The sequence below is a fragment of the Onychostruthus taczanowskii genome, unplaced genomic scaffold, assembly GCF_017590055.1.
Source record: "Onychostruthus taczanowskii isolate IOZ18803 unplaced genomic scaffold, ASM1759005v1 scaffold14, whole genome shotgun sequence".
Lineage (NCBI taxonomy): Eukaryota > Metazoa > Chordata > Aves > Passeriformes > Passeridae > Onychostruthus > Onychostruthus taczanowskii.
Window position 1 is genome coordinate 6,652,469 of NW_024498573.1, and position 16,981 is coordinate 6,669,449.

The 16,981-nt window shown below is 57.9% G+C and overlaps 1 protein-coding gene across 1 annotated transcript in view; it reads left to right on the forward strand.

Moving 5' to 3' along the window:
* The first annotated feature begins 1,074 nt into the window (after positions 1–1,074).
* Positions 1,075–16,981, forward strand: part of CAMK2A (calcium/calmodulin dependent protein kinase II alpha) — a 30,964-nt gene continuing 15,057 nt past the window's right edge. The window contains exons 1-8 of the mRNA XM_041397853.1: positions 1,075–1,136; positions 6,651–6,745; positions 9,816–9,875; positions 13,471–13,525; positions 13,770–13,835; positions 15,334–15,406; positions 15,756–15,858; positions 16,324–16,407. Of these exons, the coding sequence (XP_041253787.1) occupies positions 1,075–1,136; positions 6,651–6,745; positions 9,816–9,875; positions 13,471–13,525; positions 13,770–13,835; positions 15,334–15,406; positions 15,756–15,858; positions 16,324–16,407 (598 nt within the window). The remainder of the gene's footprint in view (positions 1,137–6,650; positions 6,746–9,815; positions 9,876–13,470; positions 13,526–13,769; positions 13,836–15,333; positions 15,407–15,755; positions 15,859–16,323; positions 16,408–16,981) is intronic.

Genomic DNA, 16,981 nt, shown 5'->3' on the forward strand with positions numbered 1-16,981 from the left:
GGATCCCCAGTGAGGGCTGGTGGGGACTCAGAGGGAAACCCCTTCCCTGAGGTTTTGGACCTCACAACTCCACTTTTATTGCACTTTTTGTGCTTTCTTATGTTCAGCACAGCAGAGAGGAGACCCAGCAACAAAAAGTCCGAGGACTGGGGGACCAGACTTTCCTCCTCTCCCCCCTTTTTACCCTGGCTTGGGCAACCCAGGGGCACAGCACCCTGGACACAGCTCCTTGCTCCCCTCTAGCTGTGCTTTAGGCCAGGCTGCTCATCCCTCTCTGGGGGACCCTCAGGAGCTGCTCCACGGGAACCCCAGGGCCCTTGGGGGACACAGTGTGCAAAGTGGGGAGTGGGGAGCAGCCAGCCCTCCCCTGCAGTGTGATCAGGGCCAGCCCCTCTGGGGACCCTGGCTGAAGGCAGGACGGTGTGGGGATCTGGGGACCTGCCATGATTTCTCCAGCTTCTCCTGACACACTTCTGCTGCACCTGCTCCCTCCTGCTGCAGCGTGTCCCCATCCCACAGCCCCCAGGGCCCCCAGGAATGCTGCTGCAGGTAGCAGCAGGGCCTGTATTTTTTGTTTTTTGGGGGGGGGGGGAATAAGCAGTTGCTGGGGTGACAGCATCCTCCTGCAACATGGAAACCACGGTTTCCATGGAAACCTTTTTTGCCCCAATTATTTTACCACTGCCACAGCCTTTAATTTGCCATTAATAGTTATATTTTAGACATCCCCCCTCGGCAGCAGGTGGGTGACCCCCGGGCAGCCCCCGGGCTGGGTCCCAGCAGGGCCCTGGTCCCCACGGAGGGCGGCGGGTTTGGGAAGCAGTTGCCCCGGCAACAGAAACAGGGCGTTTCTGGCAGCGGTGGTCACCATGGGGACGGCGATGCTGACGAAGGCTTGTGAAGCTGAGAAGACAAATTGCCCTCATCATTATCTCTGGGCTTGTCAATCAAATATATTCCCTTATTTACCTCAGCGAGGAGAGAGCCCCGGGAGCACACGGAGAGGGAGGGAGCGAGAGGAGAGCTGCTTGCCCCAAACTCCGCACTGGGAGGGAGCATTTCCAGCCCCTCAGGATGGCCACCATCACCTGCAATCGCTTCACTGAGGAGTACCAGCTCTTTGAGGAACTGGGCAAGTAAGTTGGAGATGGGGCTGGGATGCTCAGAGCGGGGCTGTGCCCTGGCTGGGAGAGAGACTCAGCAGAGCTGGGAACTGCTGGAGATGAGGGAGAGGAGATGGGCACGGGGAGAATGCAGTGGGAATCAGAGAGGGCACGCGAGTGAGGATGGGATCTTCCAGCCCCAGACCTGCTTCTCTGTCTCTGCCTGAGTTCAGGGGTTGCTGATGGGTGCTTGGCTGGGGGCTTGGGACACCCCAGAGGTCTGGAGTTGCCTGGGAAGGGCTCGGCTGCCCCTCTTATGGAAAAGCTGCTCCCAAAAAAGAAGGCTGCCAGCTCCCTTGGGAAGTTCTCCAGCCGGGAGGAGGGACAGGACAGCTGAGGAGGAACGCCAAAGCAGTGGACACCCCTCACATTTCTTAGGGAATTTATCTGTGGGGATTCACTGGGGATTAACCAGACCTGCAGGAGACCCAGTCTGCCTGGCAGCTCCCAGAGAATCCTGGTGGCTTTTGGAAAGATCCAGGGTATTCCCCACCCCTGTCCCAGTGCGGGTGAGCCATAGCCCTGTCTGACCCTGCTTTCCTGCGAGGGAGGGCTCAGCTCCTCGGGTCCAGGTGGCATCGTGTGTGCCTGGATCTGTGTGTGTGTATGCAAACAGAGCTGCCTGTGCCCATCGAGGGGATCCTGGGGAGCACTGAGCACCCCCGGGTGCAGCAGGGGATGCCAGGTTCCCCGTGTGGAGGGATGCTCTGCGTCCCGCCCAGCGTGTGGCTACGAACGGGCGCAGCAGTGAGCAGGCATGTGCCTCTGTTTTGGTTTCTGTGCCTTTTTTTGGAGCCGGTGTGTAAATCTGGGCCGTGTGGCCACCGTCCCTTCGGAGTGGCTGGCAGCGTGGTGGTGGGCTCAGGGTGCCTGTGCTCCGCAGGGGAAGCTTTGTCCATGCTCGGGCACAGGGATGCTCCGACCCCGCAGCCCCGCATCGCCCGGCGCAGAGCAGCCTGCGCCTGAGCGTGTGCCCACATGCACGTGGGCGTGTGGAACGGGGCGAGGGAGAAGGGAGAGGGCAGAGATGGGCAAATGGAGAGGCTGAGACGGGAGGACTTTGTGCTGGCTGGGCTGAGTGCTGCTCACATTCCCCAGCCAGACTGTGGCACCGGGGTGCTGCTATCAAGTACAGCTCCGTGGAGGCAGATGGACCCCCCACCGTCCCGGGACATTCACACCCATCCCTGTGGCATCAGGGTGACAGAGAGGGGTTGGTGGAAGCAGGGGATTGGGCTGGGGAGTGGGTCCCTGTGGCAGGGACAGCCCCAGCTGGCACTGCAGGCAGGGGGATGGGCACGCTCCGGGGAGCTGGTGGCAAGGTGGGATATGGGACCTGCTTTTTCCAGACCTTTCTCGGCTTTTCAGGGCTCTAGGGCTTTGTGGTGGTGGCAGGGGATGGGCACGTGAGGCAGTGGCTGCTCTGTGCCTGTGGTGAGGCTGTGGGGCTCTGGCTGGGCAGAGGTGGCTGTGGGGATGTGGAGGGGAGTTTGCAGGCCAGGAGTGATGGGGGAAGACCAGGAGGGCTCCTGGAGGTACTTGGGTTGTGATGCTTTGTGGGTGGGTGCTGACTGGAGGGCTGAGCACACAGGCTCAGGGGCTGCCTGCATTGCCCGGCACTGTGGTCTAAAACCACCTGGACAGATGCATTTTAGAAGGAATAAAGGAGCAAAGCTGGTGCAGCAGCTCACCAGCCCCTGTGAGCATCGCCCCCGACCACCCCAGTCCTGGGGTGATGCAGGGGGAGCAGCCCCAGCTCGGTGCATCCCACAGCTCTTCCATCCACTGAAGAGGGCAGCTACAACAGCAGCGCTGAGGTATTCCCGAGTTAGGGGCTTCACCAGGTTAGCCAAGTTGCTGTGGGGCTGGTTGGGGATTTTCCACTGGGATGGTTTCCAGCACATCCTGGCACATTCAAAAATCAGCGGTTTCCCACGGGGAGATTTCTGCTTCATGGGCTTAGAGAGGGAAATCAGGACGAAGTGCCGCACCTCTGCTCTGCTGCGGCAGCTGGGAAGAGTCGTTCCTCCTCCGGAGAGATGCTCCCGCTGCCAGTCGGGTGGGTCTGTCCTGGCAGGGCTCTCCCCGCACCAGACCCTGGCAAGGAGCAGCGTCCTGCAAGGATTCAGAGCAGAGAGGGTCCACCTTGAGTTTGCTGTCCCCAAGGGACTGGGGCGGGCTGCTGTGGGGCGCACGGTGTGTCCCCAGCCCGGCTGGCAGGTCTGGCTGCCGGGCTGCTGCACCCACCCTGTTTCTCTGCCGTTTGCTCGGCTGTCACCCACCCTGACAGCCGGGCAGGTGGGATTTGAGATGCCACACACCGAATGGCAGCACCACGGTGGGGCTTTGGGGGCAGGCAGAGATGGGGAGGGGGATCTGCGGGGTCTGCCCAGCCCTTGGCACATCCCTGCACCTCCCAAGCATGGGAGGACATCTGTCCCGAGCGGGGGACACGGAGCCGGGGAAAACCCACTCCTGCGGCAGCCCCCGCAAAGCCGAGCCGAGTGAAGGGCTGCTCCGATCCCCCACGCTTGCAGGAGGGAATCAGGCGGAGGGCGGGGGGCAGCGGGGGGGACAGGGAGAGCATCCTGCCCACGGCCCCCCGGAGTAGGACAAACATGAAGTGCAGCTCCATCGGCGCCTCCAAATCCGCCCCCGCAGCAGGTTCAGGGAGAGGCTGGAGACAATTACCGTGCCGAGCCGTAGGATCAGCCCCTCCGCTCCCGGAGCTGCAGGAGAGGGGGCTTATTAAAAAGGAAAAAAAAAATAAAAATGGAGGAACAAAAAATCCCCAGCCCACACTCTTCTCTCTAGAAAGGAGAAAAAATGCCTCGGAGGAGGAGGAGGTGTTGAAGAGAGGGAGGGTGGCAGCAGCACAGCCGGGCACTGGCAGGGAAGGTGTGAAAAAGGGAGAAGCGGAGCATCCTGGTGGCAAAGCCACTGCTTGAGCTGGTGGGGAAAGCCGTGGGGACAAGGCATGGGGTCATGTCTGGCCCAGGGATCAAGGGACAGAGGGTGCAGGGCTGGGGCTCAGCAGTGCCAGCACTCGGGGCTGCAGAGACAGGGCTTGTGCTGGGCTGGGGGTCCAACATCACCCTGCAGGGGCAGCCAGCCAGGTGACAAGGACACTGTCTGTACCCATGGCCCTGAAGCTGATGTACCTGTCCCCTGCTCAGACTGGGACATGCTGTCTCATCCAAGCCAGGCAGAGATCACCTCAGCTGCCACCAGGGCTGGGGTGATCCCCACCCAAAGACCCAGCAAAGGGTCCTGGGAGCAAAGGGACACGCTGCTGCCCATGGCCAGGGAACAGGACATGATTCCTTCCTTCCAGAGGGGTTTCTTGCAGCTCAGAGGGGCTGAGCTCCCTGCCTGGCACCCCCAGCAGTACCTGCAGTGCTCCATGAGCACCTGGTGTGGAAGGGGATGCTGCCTTTGCCATGAAGATGATGTATTTAGATGGAGAAAAGGGGTTTTTTCCCCCCCTAGGATGGAAAAATCCTACATGGAACTGAGTAGCAAGGGAGCAGCCCGGCACAGGGAGTAGAGCCTGGCTGGGGGTCAAACACCCAATGTGGAGGGCTCCTGGCCAATGAACTGGGTCAAACACCCAATGTGGAGGGTTCCTGGCCAATGCAGACCCACAGAAGGACCCAAGTGGAACAAGGATGGGGATACAGCAAGTACACTGTCTCCCTGGGTATCCTGCACCTGCATCCAGTGCTCCATGTTCCACCCCCCCCTCCAGGCACACAGGGTTTTGTTTATGCTTTACAGACCACAAACAGACATTTGGTTTCTGTTAGGAAGGTCTGGAGGAGCCAAGAGCCAGGAATGCAGATGGGGGAATAAAACAGCTGCTTCCTATGGTTCCCCCTTTTTCGCTGCTCAATTCCAATAAATAGGTGAGCAAGTGGCTGTGGACACTGAGAGCAGGAGTGACCATTGGTCCCCAGCCTCCAGTGGGTCTGGGACACTCCCAGCCCTCCAGCCTCATGCTGGGTTCTGCAGTGAAACCCCGAGCTGGGGCAGAGGGACATCCCTGCTTGCTGCACTCTCTGCTCCAGACTGTCCTGACACTACAGAAACATCACACATGTCTTTAGATAAAAAACATAGAGAAGAAAAGTCCCGGGGATCCACATGAGCCCACAAACCCTACACAGTGTGGGGTTCCCAGCAGGATGAAGAGAGCGAGACCACAGGACTGCCAATAGCTCTGGTCTGCCTACCTACAGCAAGCTGGATATGAAGCATTTCGCCCACCCTTTCCAGTTAATTCCTCCCCAGGATTCAGGGATATTAACAGCTCAGCTCTTTCAGCAGCCAGGATTAAATGGCAGGACGGGGAAGCTGGGAAGCACCAGGATGTTTTCCCCCAACTCCTGCCTGGCACGTGCCGTGAGCGATGCTCCGCGCTGGGCGCGTGGGATGCCAGCTCTGCTGGGGCTCCATCCCCATCCCTCCACACCCGCTGCTCGCCTGCTCTCCTAAAAATCACATTCAAACCCAAATTGCCCGTCTCCAGCCGCCCCCGCCGCTAAAATCAATTACCCGCCGCTCCCGCCAGCCCGCGGCCTTTTATTCCTCGGCAGGGAGCTGGAGTGAGGTGAAGGGGAGTGGGGGAGGGTGGGGCAGGAGGTGGGATTGCTTTTGATAGTTGTTGTTTTAGCGATTGGAGAGGTTTGGCAGGAAAGGGAACCTGGCACAAAGGTTGTGCTCAGCAGGGCTGAGGGAGCGTGCCACGTGTGTGTGATTGCAGTGCTGCAGCTCCCAGCATTGCGCCGGCACTGGCAGTGCCCGAGCTGGCAGGACTTGGGGCAGGGGGTACCAGGGCAGACAGGACTCCTTGGAGTGTCCCAAGCTTGTGCTTGCTCACCTGCCAGACCTCAGGAGAGCTTTGCACATGTGCAAGGTGCAACAGCATCCATCCCTGTCCAGCTGGGCTCCATCCTCACAGGGTCCCCTGGGCTGTCCCTGCCTGGGTGACAGTTTTGCAGTGATGGGGGGAATCTGGCACTGGTCACAGCTGCCACGTCCTGCTGTGACTGAAAGGTCTAGAACACACACACTGAAGTGTCCAAGGGCTACGTGGCAGCTGCAGCCACCACGGTTTCCCTTGGGAACCAGCACCTCCTGTAAATCACTGCCCCTTCCCTCCTGGCAACAGGTAGGGCAAAGCCAGGAGGAAGAGGAGGAAAAGTGCACAGTGCCTGGGGTGTCCCAGAGGAGTATGGAGGAGAGAAGCCCACATTCCTCTCTAGGTCTGCATGTGCCTCCTCCCATCATTCCTCAAGGACAGTGGTGCAGGGAAGCCGGCTGAGATCCCTCCAGGTTTTCCACAAGTCCCTGCCCCAGTCAGCTCCTACCCCCATCCCCATCCTTGTTCCCATGCCTGTGGCGGCCCCTCACCCCACAGCCACTCGAGGGCTGAGCTGTGCCTGCTCCCACTCCAAGCCCTTCACCTCTGGCTTCTCCCGTTCCCAGGGGCGCTTTCTCCATCGTCCGGAGATGCGTGAAGGTGTTGGCAGGACAAGAGTATGCGGCCAAGATCATCAACACCAAGAAGCTCTCTGCTCGAGGTAAGTACTGAGGGTGTTTTTGGGAAGGCAAGAGGTGAGCAGGGCTCGTGTAGTGGGGAATTTGTCCCCTCTGCATGGTGCTGGGGTGATGCCTTTGATGTGCAATGAGTTGGGGACCCCTCATCCCACCCTGTCCCCACTGTGGTACTCCCTGAGCTCCTTGATGGATGGGGTGAACACCCCGTGGAGGTGCCTTGGTGGCTGCTTGTCACATCCCATCCCATCACAGGGCCAAGGCTCAGGGGAACTCCCAGACCCCAATCTGCCTCAGGAGCCAGAGGACCTCATTTCTGTCCCTGAGACCCCCCCACTACCCTGCACACATATTGCAGCAAGATGATGGTAACAGCCTTGCAATAAGTCAGCTTTGGGTGCAGGGCAGCACAGTTATCCTGAGAGGGCCCCTGCTGACACCACATCCCTGCTCTGGGGTCTGTAAGTTTTCCTACCCACATACCTACATTAATGAAAGGGGAACATCCCTTCAGGTGGGGGTTTGACTTCATTTCTACCTGGAAATCTGGGAGCATAACTTCCTGAGAGGGCCCCTGCTCTGGGGTCTGTAACTTTTCCTACCCACATACCTACATTAATGAAAGGGGAACATCCCTTCAGGTGGGGGTTTGACTTCATTTCTACCTGGAAATGGGCCCTCACCCCTCGCTGCCATCTGCTCCGGTGGAGCACATGGGCTGTTTGCGGCTGGAAGAGGCGCTGGAGGGTCCGTCCTGGTGGGACTATCTCTAGTGAGGCTGAGATGAGCCAGCACAGAAATCATCAAGCAGCCCTTGCCCCAAGCCAGGGACCCCTCTGCCCCCCTCTGCCCCACCTGGCAGAGGAGCTGTGATGAGGTGGATTGAAAGGATGAGGCAGCAGATGCCGTGTCCCCGCTCCAGCTCCTCCCTGGCTGTCGGGAGTGCAGGATGTGTGCTGGAAGGAAGCACCCTGCCAGGAGGGTTTAATTAACCTCCCTCGGCGTCTCTCCCAGTTCCACTGCTGACCTCCGAGGGCAAAATGAAATGCAGAAAAGAGTGACAAGCTCCTTTCTGACCTGGAATTAAACCAGCGTGTCACAGGATCCCTCCCACAGCGCTGCCAAAGCGGCGCAGCACCGGCACCGAGCCCCTGAGATCCTCCAGCACCGACCCTGCCCCTCTTCAGGGATGCAGATCATTTTCTTCCTTCCAAGCCAAAGGCTGGGCTCTGGGCAGGGTGTGCAGAGCTGGGCTCAGCCCTTGGCTCCTGCCCGTGTACCCCAGCTGGCAAACGCCTCCCAGTTTTCAGGGCTGCCTGGAGCAGCAGATTGAGCCGCCCTCCTTTGCTCCCTCCTGCCTCCGCTCGCCTCCTCCGGCTGGTTGCCCCTCTCTGTTCTCTCCTGGGGTTTGTGCTGTCCCTGTAGTGCTCAGCAGTCCCCTGGAGAGGCTTCACTGGGGTTCTTTTCCCTGCTCTGCCAGCTGGAATCACCAGCGACTCTGACTAATGGTCTGGAACCCCCCATTCTTGCAGAGCTGGCAGGGAGGATGGCATTTCCCCAGATACAAAGGGCAGGCAGGAGAGAAGTGGGGAGAAGGTGAGAGGAGCTGAAAAACATCCCCAGTCATGGCCTGTTTCTTTAGATATCCTCCTGGCTGTCAGCACGGAGGGGCCAGGAGGAAAGAAGGTGGAGATTTTGGAGGAAAAATAGGGTTTGGGTGTGTGCAGGAGCTGGGTGTGTGGCGTAGGAGAGGCTGTAACCCATGTCCCCAGTGAAATGCCTGCCCCACTGGTCACACTGTCCCTCCATCCCATCCCATTACTGACCCCACAATGGACTTCAGTTGTGAGAACATCCTGAACTCCACCCTCTCCTTGTCACCCTGTCCCACCCTGGGAAGGCTGTCACCCTTGGATGTGGGTAGCTGCATGAGGCCACCAAGGTTATTCAGCCTTCAGCTCACAGCCTCCAGCACAGGCTGCAAAGCTCACCCCAAGGCCCAGGGTGCCTCTGGGACAGGACTCTGAGCTCTGGGGAAGCTGCAGCCCTGCAGAGAAGGGGCTGTGCTGCTTTCACGGCTCAGCGGTCGGAGACACCCAGGTTTGGTTTGATGCAGAGCGAGACTCTGGGGTGTGAACTGCAAGGTAGCAGTGAGAGCACTGAGAGACAGCAGCCCTAATTATATCCTCGCTTGTCCTGGCTGCTGAGTGCCTGCAAAAATGCCTCCAGTCAGGCACCTCCATGCAGGGTGGCTGGGTCAGGTGTGAGCAAGGAGAGAGGGGCAGAGGAAGAAACAAAATGATTTGCAGATTCAATCTGAGCTGTCCCAGGGCGGAGGATTTTTTGGCTCAGCTCAGCTTGCTTTGCCCAGGGCTCTGTTGTCTCACATCCCCAATCTTGCTGAAAGCTGGGGAGTGGGACCTGTGCTTCCTGTTTGGAGACAGGCACCAGCTCTGAGAGAGCGTTCTGCAGTGTAGGAGAGCAAAGCCCTGGTGTGGAATGGCTGACGATGGCGAGGGGGAGTGAAGCCCATAGCCTCATTTCATCCTCACACTTCTCACTGGTTCACTCTGCCTTCAATCACTCCGATTGTACCACGCGAGGCTGGCAATGTCCTGGCTGATTGCTGTGCCCGGGTGAATAGGAGAAAAGGAGCAGTGCTGCCAGCAAGGACAACCCAGGCAAATCCAGGGTGTTTGGGAGGGGATCGGAGATTGTTCAGCAAAGAGAAGGGAGAGGGGAGAGCGAGGGATCATTCCAAGCCCAAGATTGCCCATGGCATCAGTGCCTGAGGGGCTTAGCCAGGGACTGCATCTGTGCTGGGATTGTGCCCAATTGTGCCCTGATGCAGAACTTATCCCAAAATCCGTAACTCTTTAGCAAAAAAAACCCAAAAAACCCCACAAACCACCCAAAAAACAACAACAACAAAAAAAACCCCAACAACAACAACAACAACAAAAAACAAAACAAACAAACAAAATAAACCACCCAAAAAAAAGCTGCTCTGTCCCCCAGGCTTCCTGTGCCAACACCTCTCTGAGAGCCATTGATTCCCTTCCTCAGATCCTAATTTAGGGCCCTTGCCTCTTTCAGATCACCAGAAGCTGGAACGAGAAGCCCGGATCTGCCGTCTCCTGAAGCACCCCAACATTGGTAAGTGCACCCTGCAGCCATTGCTGCTGCTCCATCCCTGCCTCTGCTGCCCCCTTGCCCTCCCCTGTCCCAGCCCGGGCTAGGGAGTCTCCAGCCATAACCCAGCCCTGTCTGCAGCAGCACGGACTGTTCGTCCCAGAGGTTTAGGAGCTCTCGGTGTCGTCCTGCCCGGTTGATCTGCAGAGCCATCCCTCCTCTTCCTCAGGGGAAACAGCATCTTCAAAAGGGGTCATGGGGAAAAAGGCCCCCACTGGGCACAGGGGGACTGACCCACTTGGCCATAGCTCCCTCGGGGAGAAGCGGAGCCCCAGGAGGCTGCAAGAGGCTATTTTTACTGCTCTCCCCCCGCTCGGGTGCCGTATTGCTCTGCATGCTCCAAAAAGCGGCTGCAGCTCGGAGCAGCAGCGGCAGCGCGGGGCGTGTAGGAGGAGCGATGGCGGGGGGAAGCGAAGACTTTCCCACCGACCGTCCATCTGAAAGTAGCCTCCTTCGGAAAAGCTGTTTCAGGAAAACTCCTGAGCCCCTGCAAAAGACAAAAATAGGCCAGAAGGAGAGAGAGAGAGAGAGAGAGAGAGAGAGGAGGGGAAAAAACTGCAGTAAAAAAAAAATAAAAAAAAATCCCAAACTCCATTCTGAAAGTGATGCTGATGCAGGCTCTTGATCCCTGTGGATGGTCTGGGTGAACCCCCTCTTCTCTCTGCTGCACCCCAGGATGTACCAACCCCACTGAGGTCCTGCAGCTTTAGGGAAAGCATTTGGTGCTTTCTGCAGCCCTCTCAACCCACAGTCAGGAGGAGCTGGGAGGGTTCCTCTGTGGCTGAGCTTCTCCCTGGCCCCCTCACTGCTCCGGTGACCTGGATCCATCCTTCCCCAGGAGCTACTGCAGCAGATTCAGGGAGCTAGAACCAGGGCCACTGGGACAAGCCATGTGGCTCCTGTCCCATAAATATTTCAGTTCCAAAAAAGACTGTCAGCTTCCATCTGTCTCGGGCACACGGCTGAGTGGCAGGTCTCCACTGCCGAGGTGCCGGACCCTGCAGCATTCCCCAGCCTCTGCTCCAGCAGGACCAGGAGCTGTCCTGCAGGGGTCCCTCCGGGACTCCAACCTCCTCTTTGCACCAAAATACATGCGGGGATTGCCGAGACCTGAAGGAAACACACTGCAAGGTGTGTGAGTAGGAAGAAATACTAAACCTGGAGGAACTCACCGTGTGAGAACTGCAGGATGGCACCTGCAGGTTCCCCAGCTTCCCAGGCTCCCCGGGCTCCCAGCTTGGCCACAGCTCTTTCCCGCCACTGTCTTCCACCCTTCCCTCTCCATCACCTTCCCGTGGGGCTGCCAAGGTCTCTGAGGACCAAAACACCTCAGCTGTCCCTGTCCTTGTCCCCCATCCCTACACTACCCTCGCTGTTTGGCTGTGACCTGGCAGCTTCAGAGCTGCAAAGGCTGGAAGGGGTTAACAGCATGAGATGCTAACAAGCCCAATCGGCTGCTATTTATACCCAGGAGGCTCTTCTCCACCCCCCACCCCACACCCTCTTTCCTTTCACCCCCCTCTACTGCTCCTGCTGCCTGGAAACTTGGGCTTGCAGCTTCCCTTCCGTGAGCACAGGCGGCTCCGTACCCACACAGCGCTGCCACTGCAGAGCAGCCCGGCCTGAGGAACAGGAGTACTGCTGCTGGATCAGGCAAAACAGCCCTGTGCAGCCCTTCCCCAGCTGCCAAGGGGTTTTGCTGTCCTCTTTCTTGCCCTCTGCAAGGAGGGGGGGTCCTTCCATCTCCCATGAGATGCCGTGCTGTGGTTCCCAGAGGAACCAACCTCTGCTCTGTGCCATGCCCGCTGGAGAGCCTCACATGGAAAATGTGCACAGGCAGTCAAAGGCAGGCCTGGGTCCCCAGGACCCCACAGCACATCCACAGCACTGGGTGATAGACTAGGGAGAGCTGTTTCCGTTCAGGGAAATCTTGCTTTATTGGGAAAACTTTGGCTGCACCCAGCCCTGGAGTTTGAACTCCAGGTACTTTCCTCTGACTCTCATTCCTGAAGCTGTGTCCTGCTCCTGCCTTGGCTCTCAGCTCTCAGCTGGAGTGGTTTGGCCAGTGTGGCTCTCTCTGACTATGGTCAGTAACAGATACTTGTAGGATCAGGCTATATTTAGAGCAGCTGCTCCCTCTTATAGCTTCTTGGCTCCTGGCAGCCACAGGCTTTGGGACTTCCCCAAGCAGGGAATATATCTGGACCTTATGCTTATGCTGGCCCTATCCACACCAAACTCACCTAATCCCTCTGAGAATACTTTGGCTTCTGTGGGATCCCAGGCGTGATACCCCCAAATCCCTCCCAGGCGAGATGAGAGGGAGGAAATGTGTTTCTTCAGCAGAGGAAGGCAGAAAAGCTGGGGCTGTATGTTGGAGGAAAATGGAGCAGACACAGATGTCAGAGCACAGGGGATGTCTGCAGAGGCCAGCAGTCAGGAGGGATAACTGGGAATGAGATGAGCAAGTTGTGTCAGTAGCTAAGACCACAAGAGAGACAGGAAAGATGCTGCCCAGCCCATCAGCCCTCGTTTGCTCTGTGCCCTGGCCAGGTGAGGTGATGCAGCTGGCACCATGCTCTTGGCAGCCTCTGGATTTGCCCACGGAGCTTGGAGACAGGAAAAGGACCAGCAAAGTGGTGTTTGCTGGCCTGGCAGATAAGAGAGACACGGTGCAGTGTCTGTGCTCAGTGCTGGGGTTGTTATCTCCCCTGGCTCACACTGAGTCTGGAGGATGTTTCCATATAGGGCTCAGCTGATTTAGATGCAGTAAAAAGGGCTAGGAGTAAAAACTCCCACAAAATCTCTCACCTGAATGTTTCTTTTTTCTTCCCTGATTCCCAACATTCTCAGATATGTTGAAAGTTGTATCAGGCTGAAACCAGGTGAGAGAGAGGAAGCATTAAATATTCATGGTCTCAAGGGAATCAAACAAAATATCAGGTGGGGGCAGAGGATGCTGGACAAGTCTCTGTTTATCCACTCTGTTTCTGTGCCAGTCCCCTTGCTGCACACCTGCCTGCTAAGTGTGAGCAGGGATCTGAGCCTGAAACACCAGCATGCAGCAGGGTGATGGGTTTGTATCTGGCAAAGTGTGTGCCCAAGGGGAGAGGGTGCCAGGAAATTCATCTCCTGGAGATTCCCAAGGAGAAAAGGAAGGTCATGAGCAGAAAATAAAAAAGCCCTCTGGGTGCCAGAGTTGTCAGCTCAGCTCCCTGCTGAGCTCTCCCTCTGCTCGGGCACCTCTCCTGATGGGACTGGGGAGACCCATGCCTGCAGCCTTCCCAGTGCCCAAGATAGCCCAGCAGCTGCCTGGAACCCTGGCCAGGCACAGCCCCGGGGCAGTCCCCAGTTTGGATGTGATCTTTGAGCCTTGCACGACTGCCCCAGGCTGGGGCCATGGCTGGGGTCCCCTGGTGAGCAGGGACCCCCACCCAGCCAGTGGCAATAGCAAGAGGAATAGCCCTGCTGTGCCCTTCCCCAGCTCCTGCCTGTGCCTGAATTCAGGGAGTGGGGTGGAAGCCAGGTGTACCCCATAACCCTTCTGTCTCTGCTGCAGTGAGGCTCCACGACAGCATCTCTGAAGAGGGCCACCACTACCTGATATTTGACCTGTGAGTAATGCATCTCCTAACCCACAGCAGCCCCCTGCTGCCCCCGGGGTGAGGTGACCTCTGCCTCACCCGAGCCCTTCCCTCAGGCTGGGTTTGCACCAAACTCGGGTCCCCCAAGCCGGGCAGAGGGCAGGTCCCTGTGCTGCACCCCCGGTTCTCCCCCATGCATGGTGCAGTGCCGTTTTTGGGGGGCTTGCCAGGGCTGGGTGTGCTGTCAGTCAGTCCAGCCCCTGTTCTCTCGCAGGGTCACCGGTGGGGAGCTGTTTGAGGACATTGTGGCCAGGGAGTACTACAGCGAAGCGGATGCCAGGTGAGCCGGGCAGTGCAGGGGACAGGAGGTGTCCCCTTCTCCCACAAGCTGCTCCCTCCCAGGGTCCTACATGACTGCCTTTCTGCAGCACCAGCTCATTCTGTACTGGGAGGTGTTCTACAGCCACTCTGCAACACATACGCAGAGACTGGAACTGTGGTGCAAAAAACAAAACAAACCAAAAACCCCCAAAAAAACCAACCCAAAATACTCTTTTTAAACTCACTCAACTCATGTGCCAAGAAGTGCATGTGCTGCCACAGCACTGCTCTCCACTTTGACTCAGATGGCTCCCAGCTATTTCCCACAGCATCCTCATCCCCAGGGTGCTGGGGTGGCCAACATCTGAGCTCACTGTAAATGAACAGGGTACTGGGGGCTCCCTGGTCAGGGGGCACCAGGGCTCCCCAGGCTGGCAGGGAGGAATCCCAACACCAGGCTGGTGGCCAGCCAGGGCCACGACAGCACAGACACCCTGTGGATGTCACTCCTTCCCCCTGGAGCTGCGTTCCAGCCGTCTGCAAGTGTTTCTCTGGCATTTGCCACTTGAAAGCACTGAGGAGGAGCAGTCAAGACAGGCTGTGCTGGAGCTCTGCTCCCTCCCACACTCCCACTGGCACTTCCCAGGTGCCTTCTGCAGAGCCATTTCAGCCACCCTTTTGGTCCCTGCAGCTCATCCAGGGGACAGTATTAGTCTCATTCTTTTGAGGGGACATGATGTGGCCCTCTCCAGTCTCCAGATATCACTGTGCCTTTTGGCTTTGCCCCCAGGCTAAGCATAGCCTGTATGTGTGTCCAAGGGGGTGGTAAACTCCACACTGCCTCTCTGCACGGAAATATCCTTTATTTCTAGGCAGAAAACAATCTCATTTAATGGGCTGCCTGCACTGAATCCACTTACAGCCCATCCACTTATTAGTGTCATACAAATAAAATAAAATACATGTAAATAAAGACCTTCTGCCTTGCACATAAGCTGTTTTGGAGCAGAAGTGATCAGTGCCTCTGTCTTTTTCCCTTCCTGTCTCACGCACACATCAGAGCTGGAATGTAATGAACTAGATATAAAGCAAGCAGACACAGCAGAGCCACCTGCATTAGAGGAAAGCAGGGAAATGGGGTTGGAGCAAAGGTTGCACAGAGCACATCTGCTCTGCCTGGGTTTGGAGACCAAATCTCTGCTGGCATTGTGGTTCCACTGTTGGTCTCCAGCTCCCTGCCTCCAGTGCTGCTCCTATGGGGTCCCCACGGGCTCAGCTGTGTCCCCTAAGCTCCTGCTCACCATTATTTGGTGCCCAATAGCTCTGTTAGGTTCTTTCTGTGTTAGAAGTGCTCCCCACAGGTGTGTGGCTGCCAGTGGAGGGGGATGCTGAGCTGGGCTGCTGATGGGCAGCGAGATGGGGAGAGGGGCAGAGGGGTGAAATGCAGCAGAACAGAAGTGTCTGACAAAACTCTGCCTCACCAGGCACTTGTGTGAGCTTTCTCCTCTCTCCCACAGCCACTGCATCCAGCAGATCCTGGAGGCCGTCCTGCACTGCCACCAGATGGGGGTGGTTCACCGGGATCTGAAGGTAGGAGCTGCAGGGAGAGCGCCTGGGAGAACAGGGCACCCCATCTGTGGTGCCAAGCACTGTGGAACAATGCCCAGAGCCCTCCAGGGCTGCTGAAACAGCAGGGAGGAACACGTGCAGGGCTGCGGGAAACCCACAAAGAGCACTCTGGAGTGAAATGACACAAAGGAGATGGGGTAGGGAGCTCCTTGCAGTCTGTGATCCTCTAAAGATCCAGGGACACCAGGACAAAGAGCAGGACAAGGCACTTAGGGAGCACAAGCAGATCTTCCTCTGTGCTGTGCTGGGGAGCTGCCTGCAGAGCCCCTGAGGGGTTTTCACTCCTCTCCACCCCCATGTCCTTGTGCAGCCCGAGAACCTGCTGTTGGCATCCAAGCTGAAGGGTGCTGCTGTCAAGCTGGCTGACTTCGGCCTCGCCATCGAGGTGGAGGGCGACCAGCAAGCGTGGTTTGGTGAGTAGGACTGGCCTGACGTGGGGTCTCCTCCAGCTCTCCTTGGCATGGTGGCTCAGGGGGGCTCCAGGAGCCCAAGCCCAGGGTTGTGGGAGAGCCCCAGCAGCACCAGCCCAGGATGCACTGTGGATAAACAGGAGCAAACAGCTCCACAGGGACTCTGTGAGTCACCAAGGTGTCCTGGTGAGATGGACAAGCTGGCAACAGGGGCAGAGCAGTGGGAGGAAAGCCTGGTCCAAGAGATGGAAGTGCACAGCAGAGCGCTCCAGCCGTGGCACTATCTGGGGTTCGGCATTGGCAGAAACACAGTTTGCTCTGCCCTCGGGAGTCACAGAGGTTTCTGGAAGGAGGGTGTCTGTCCCGGGGGGGGGATGTGCCAGCACGTTGGGCTCTGGCTGTGCCTGGCCGGGGAGCAGTCCCTGCTGGTGAGCCGGGGCACGGGGCGTGACGGGCTGTCTGTCCCAGGTTTCGCCGGCACCCCGGGATACCTGTCCCCCGAGGTGCTCCGGAAGGACCCTTATGGCAAAGCCGTGGATCTGTGGGCTTGCGGTGAGTCAGACCGGGGCTGGAATGCCGGGCTGGGCTGGGCTGGGCGGGATGAGGCAGGCTGCTCGTCCACCGTGTCCCAAGTTGCAGTTTCCAGTCACACCTCGGGGAAGTCAGGGTGCAGGATTTACCCAGGAGGTGGCACATCACCCTGGGCAACACACTCTCTCCCAATCCAGGGGCACCCTTCTCTGAAGGATCACCCCCCTTTGGGTACATAACTCCATTTATGTACCCAAAGCTCGCAGTCAGGCGAGACACTGCCTCTTTTCCCTGTGGTGCTGGTGCAGTCAGGCAATGCCTCCCTGCACTTGCAGCCATAGGGGAGCCTTTTTCCATCCACGATGGGGAGGAAGCATCACCCACCCCTGCAGGGCACCCACACTGGGCTCTGCGTGGTGGCTGCCACAGCCCTGAACCTCCCCAGGTGCTGAACTGGACACACCAACAAGCCTTTTGCTCTTTAAACACTGAGCAAATCTTCATGTTTCCCTGATTTCTGTTTCTCTGCTTGAGTTTGATCAGTCCCCAGGCTGTGTGTTCTCCTGCCTCCAGCAATGAATTCTTTCCCACTGAT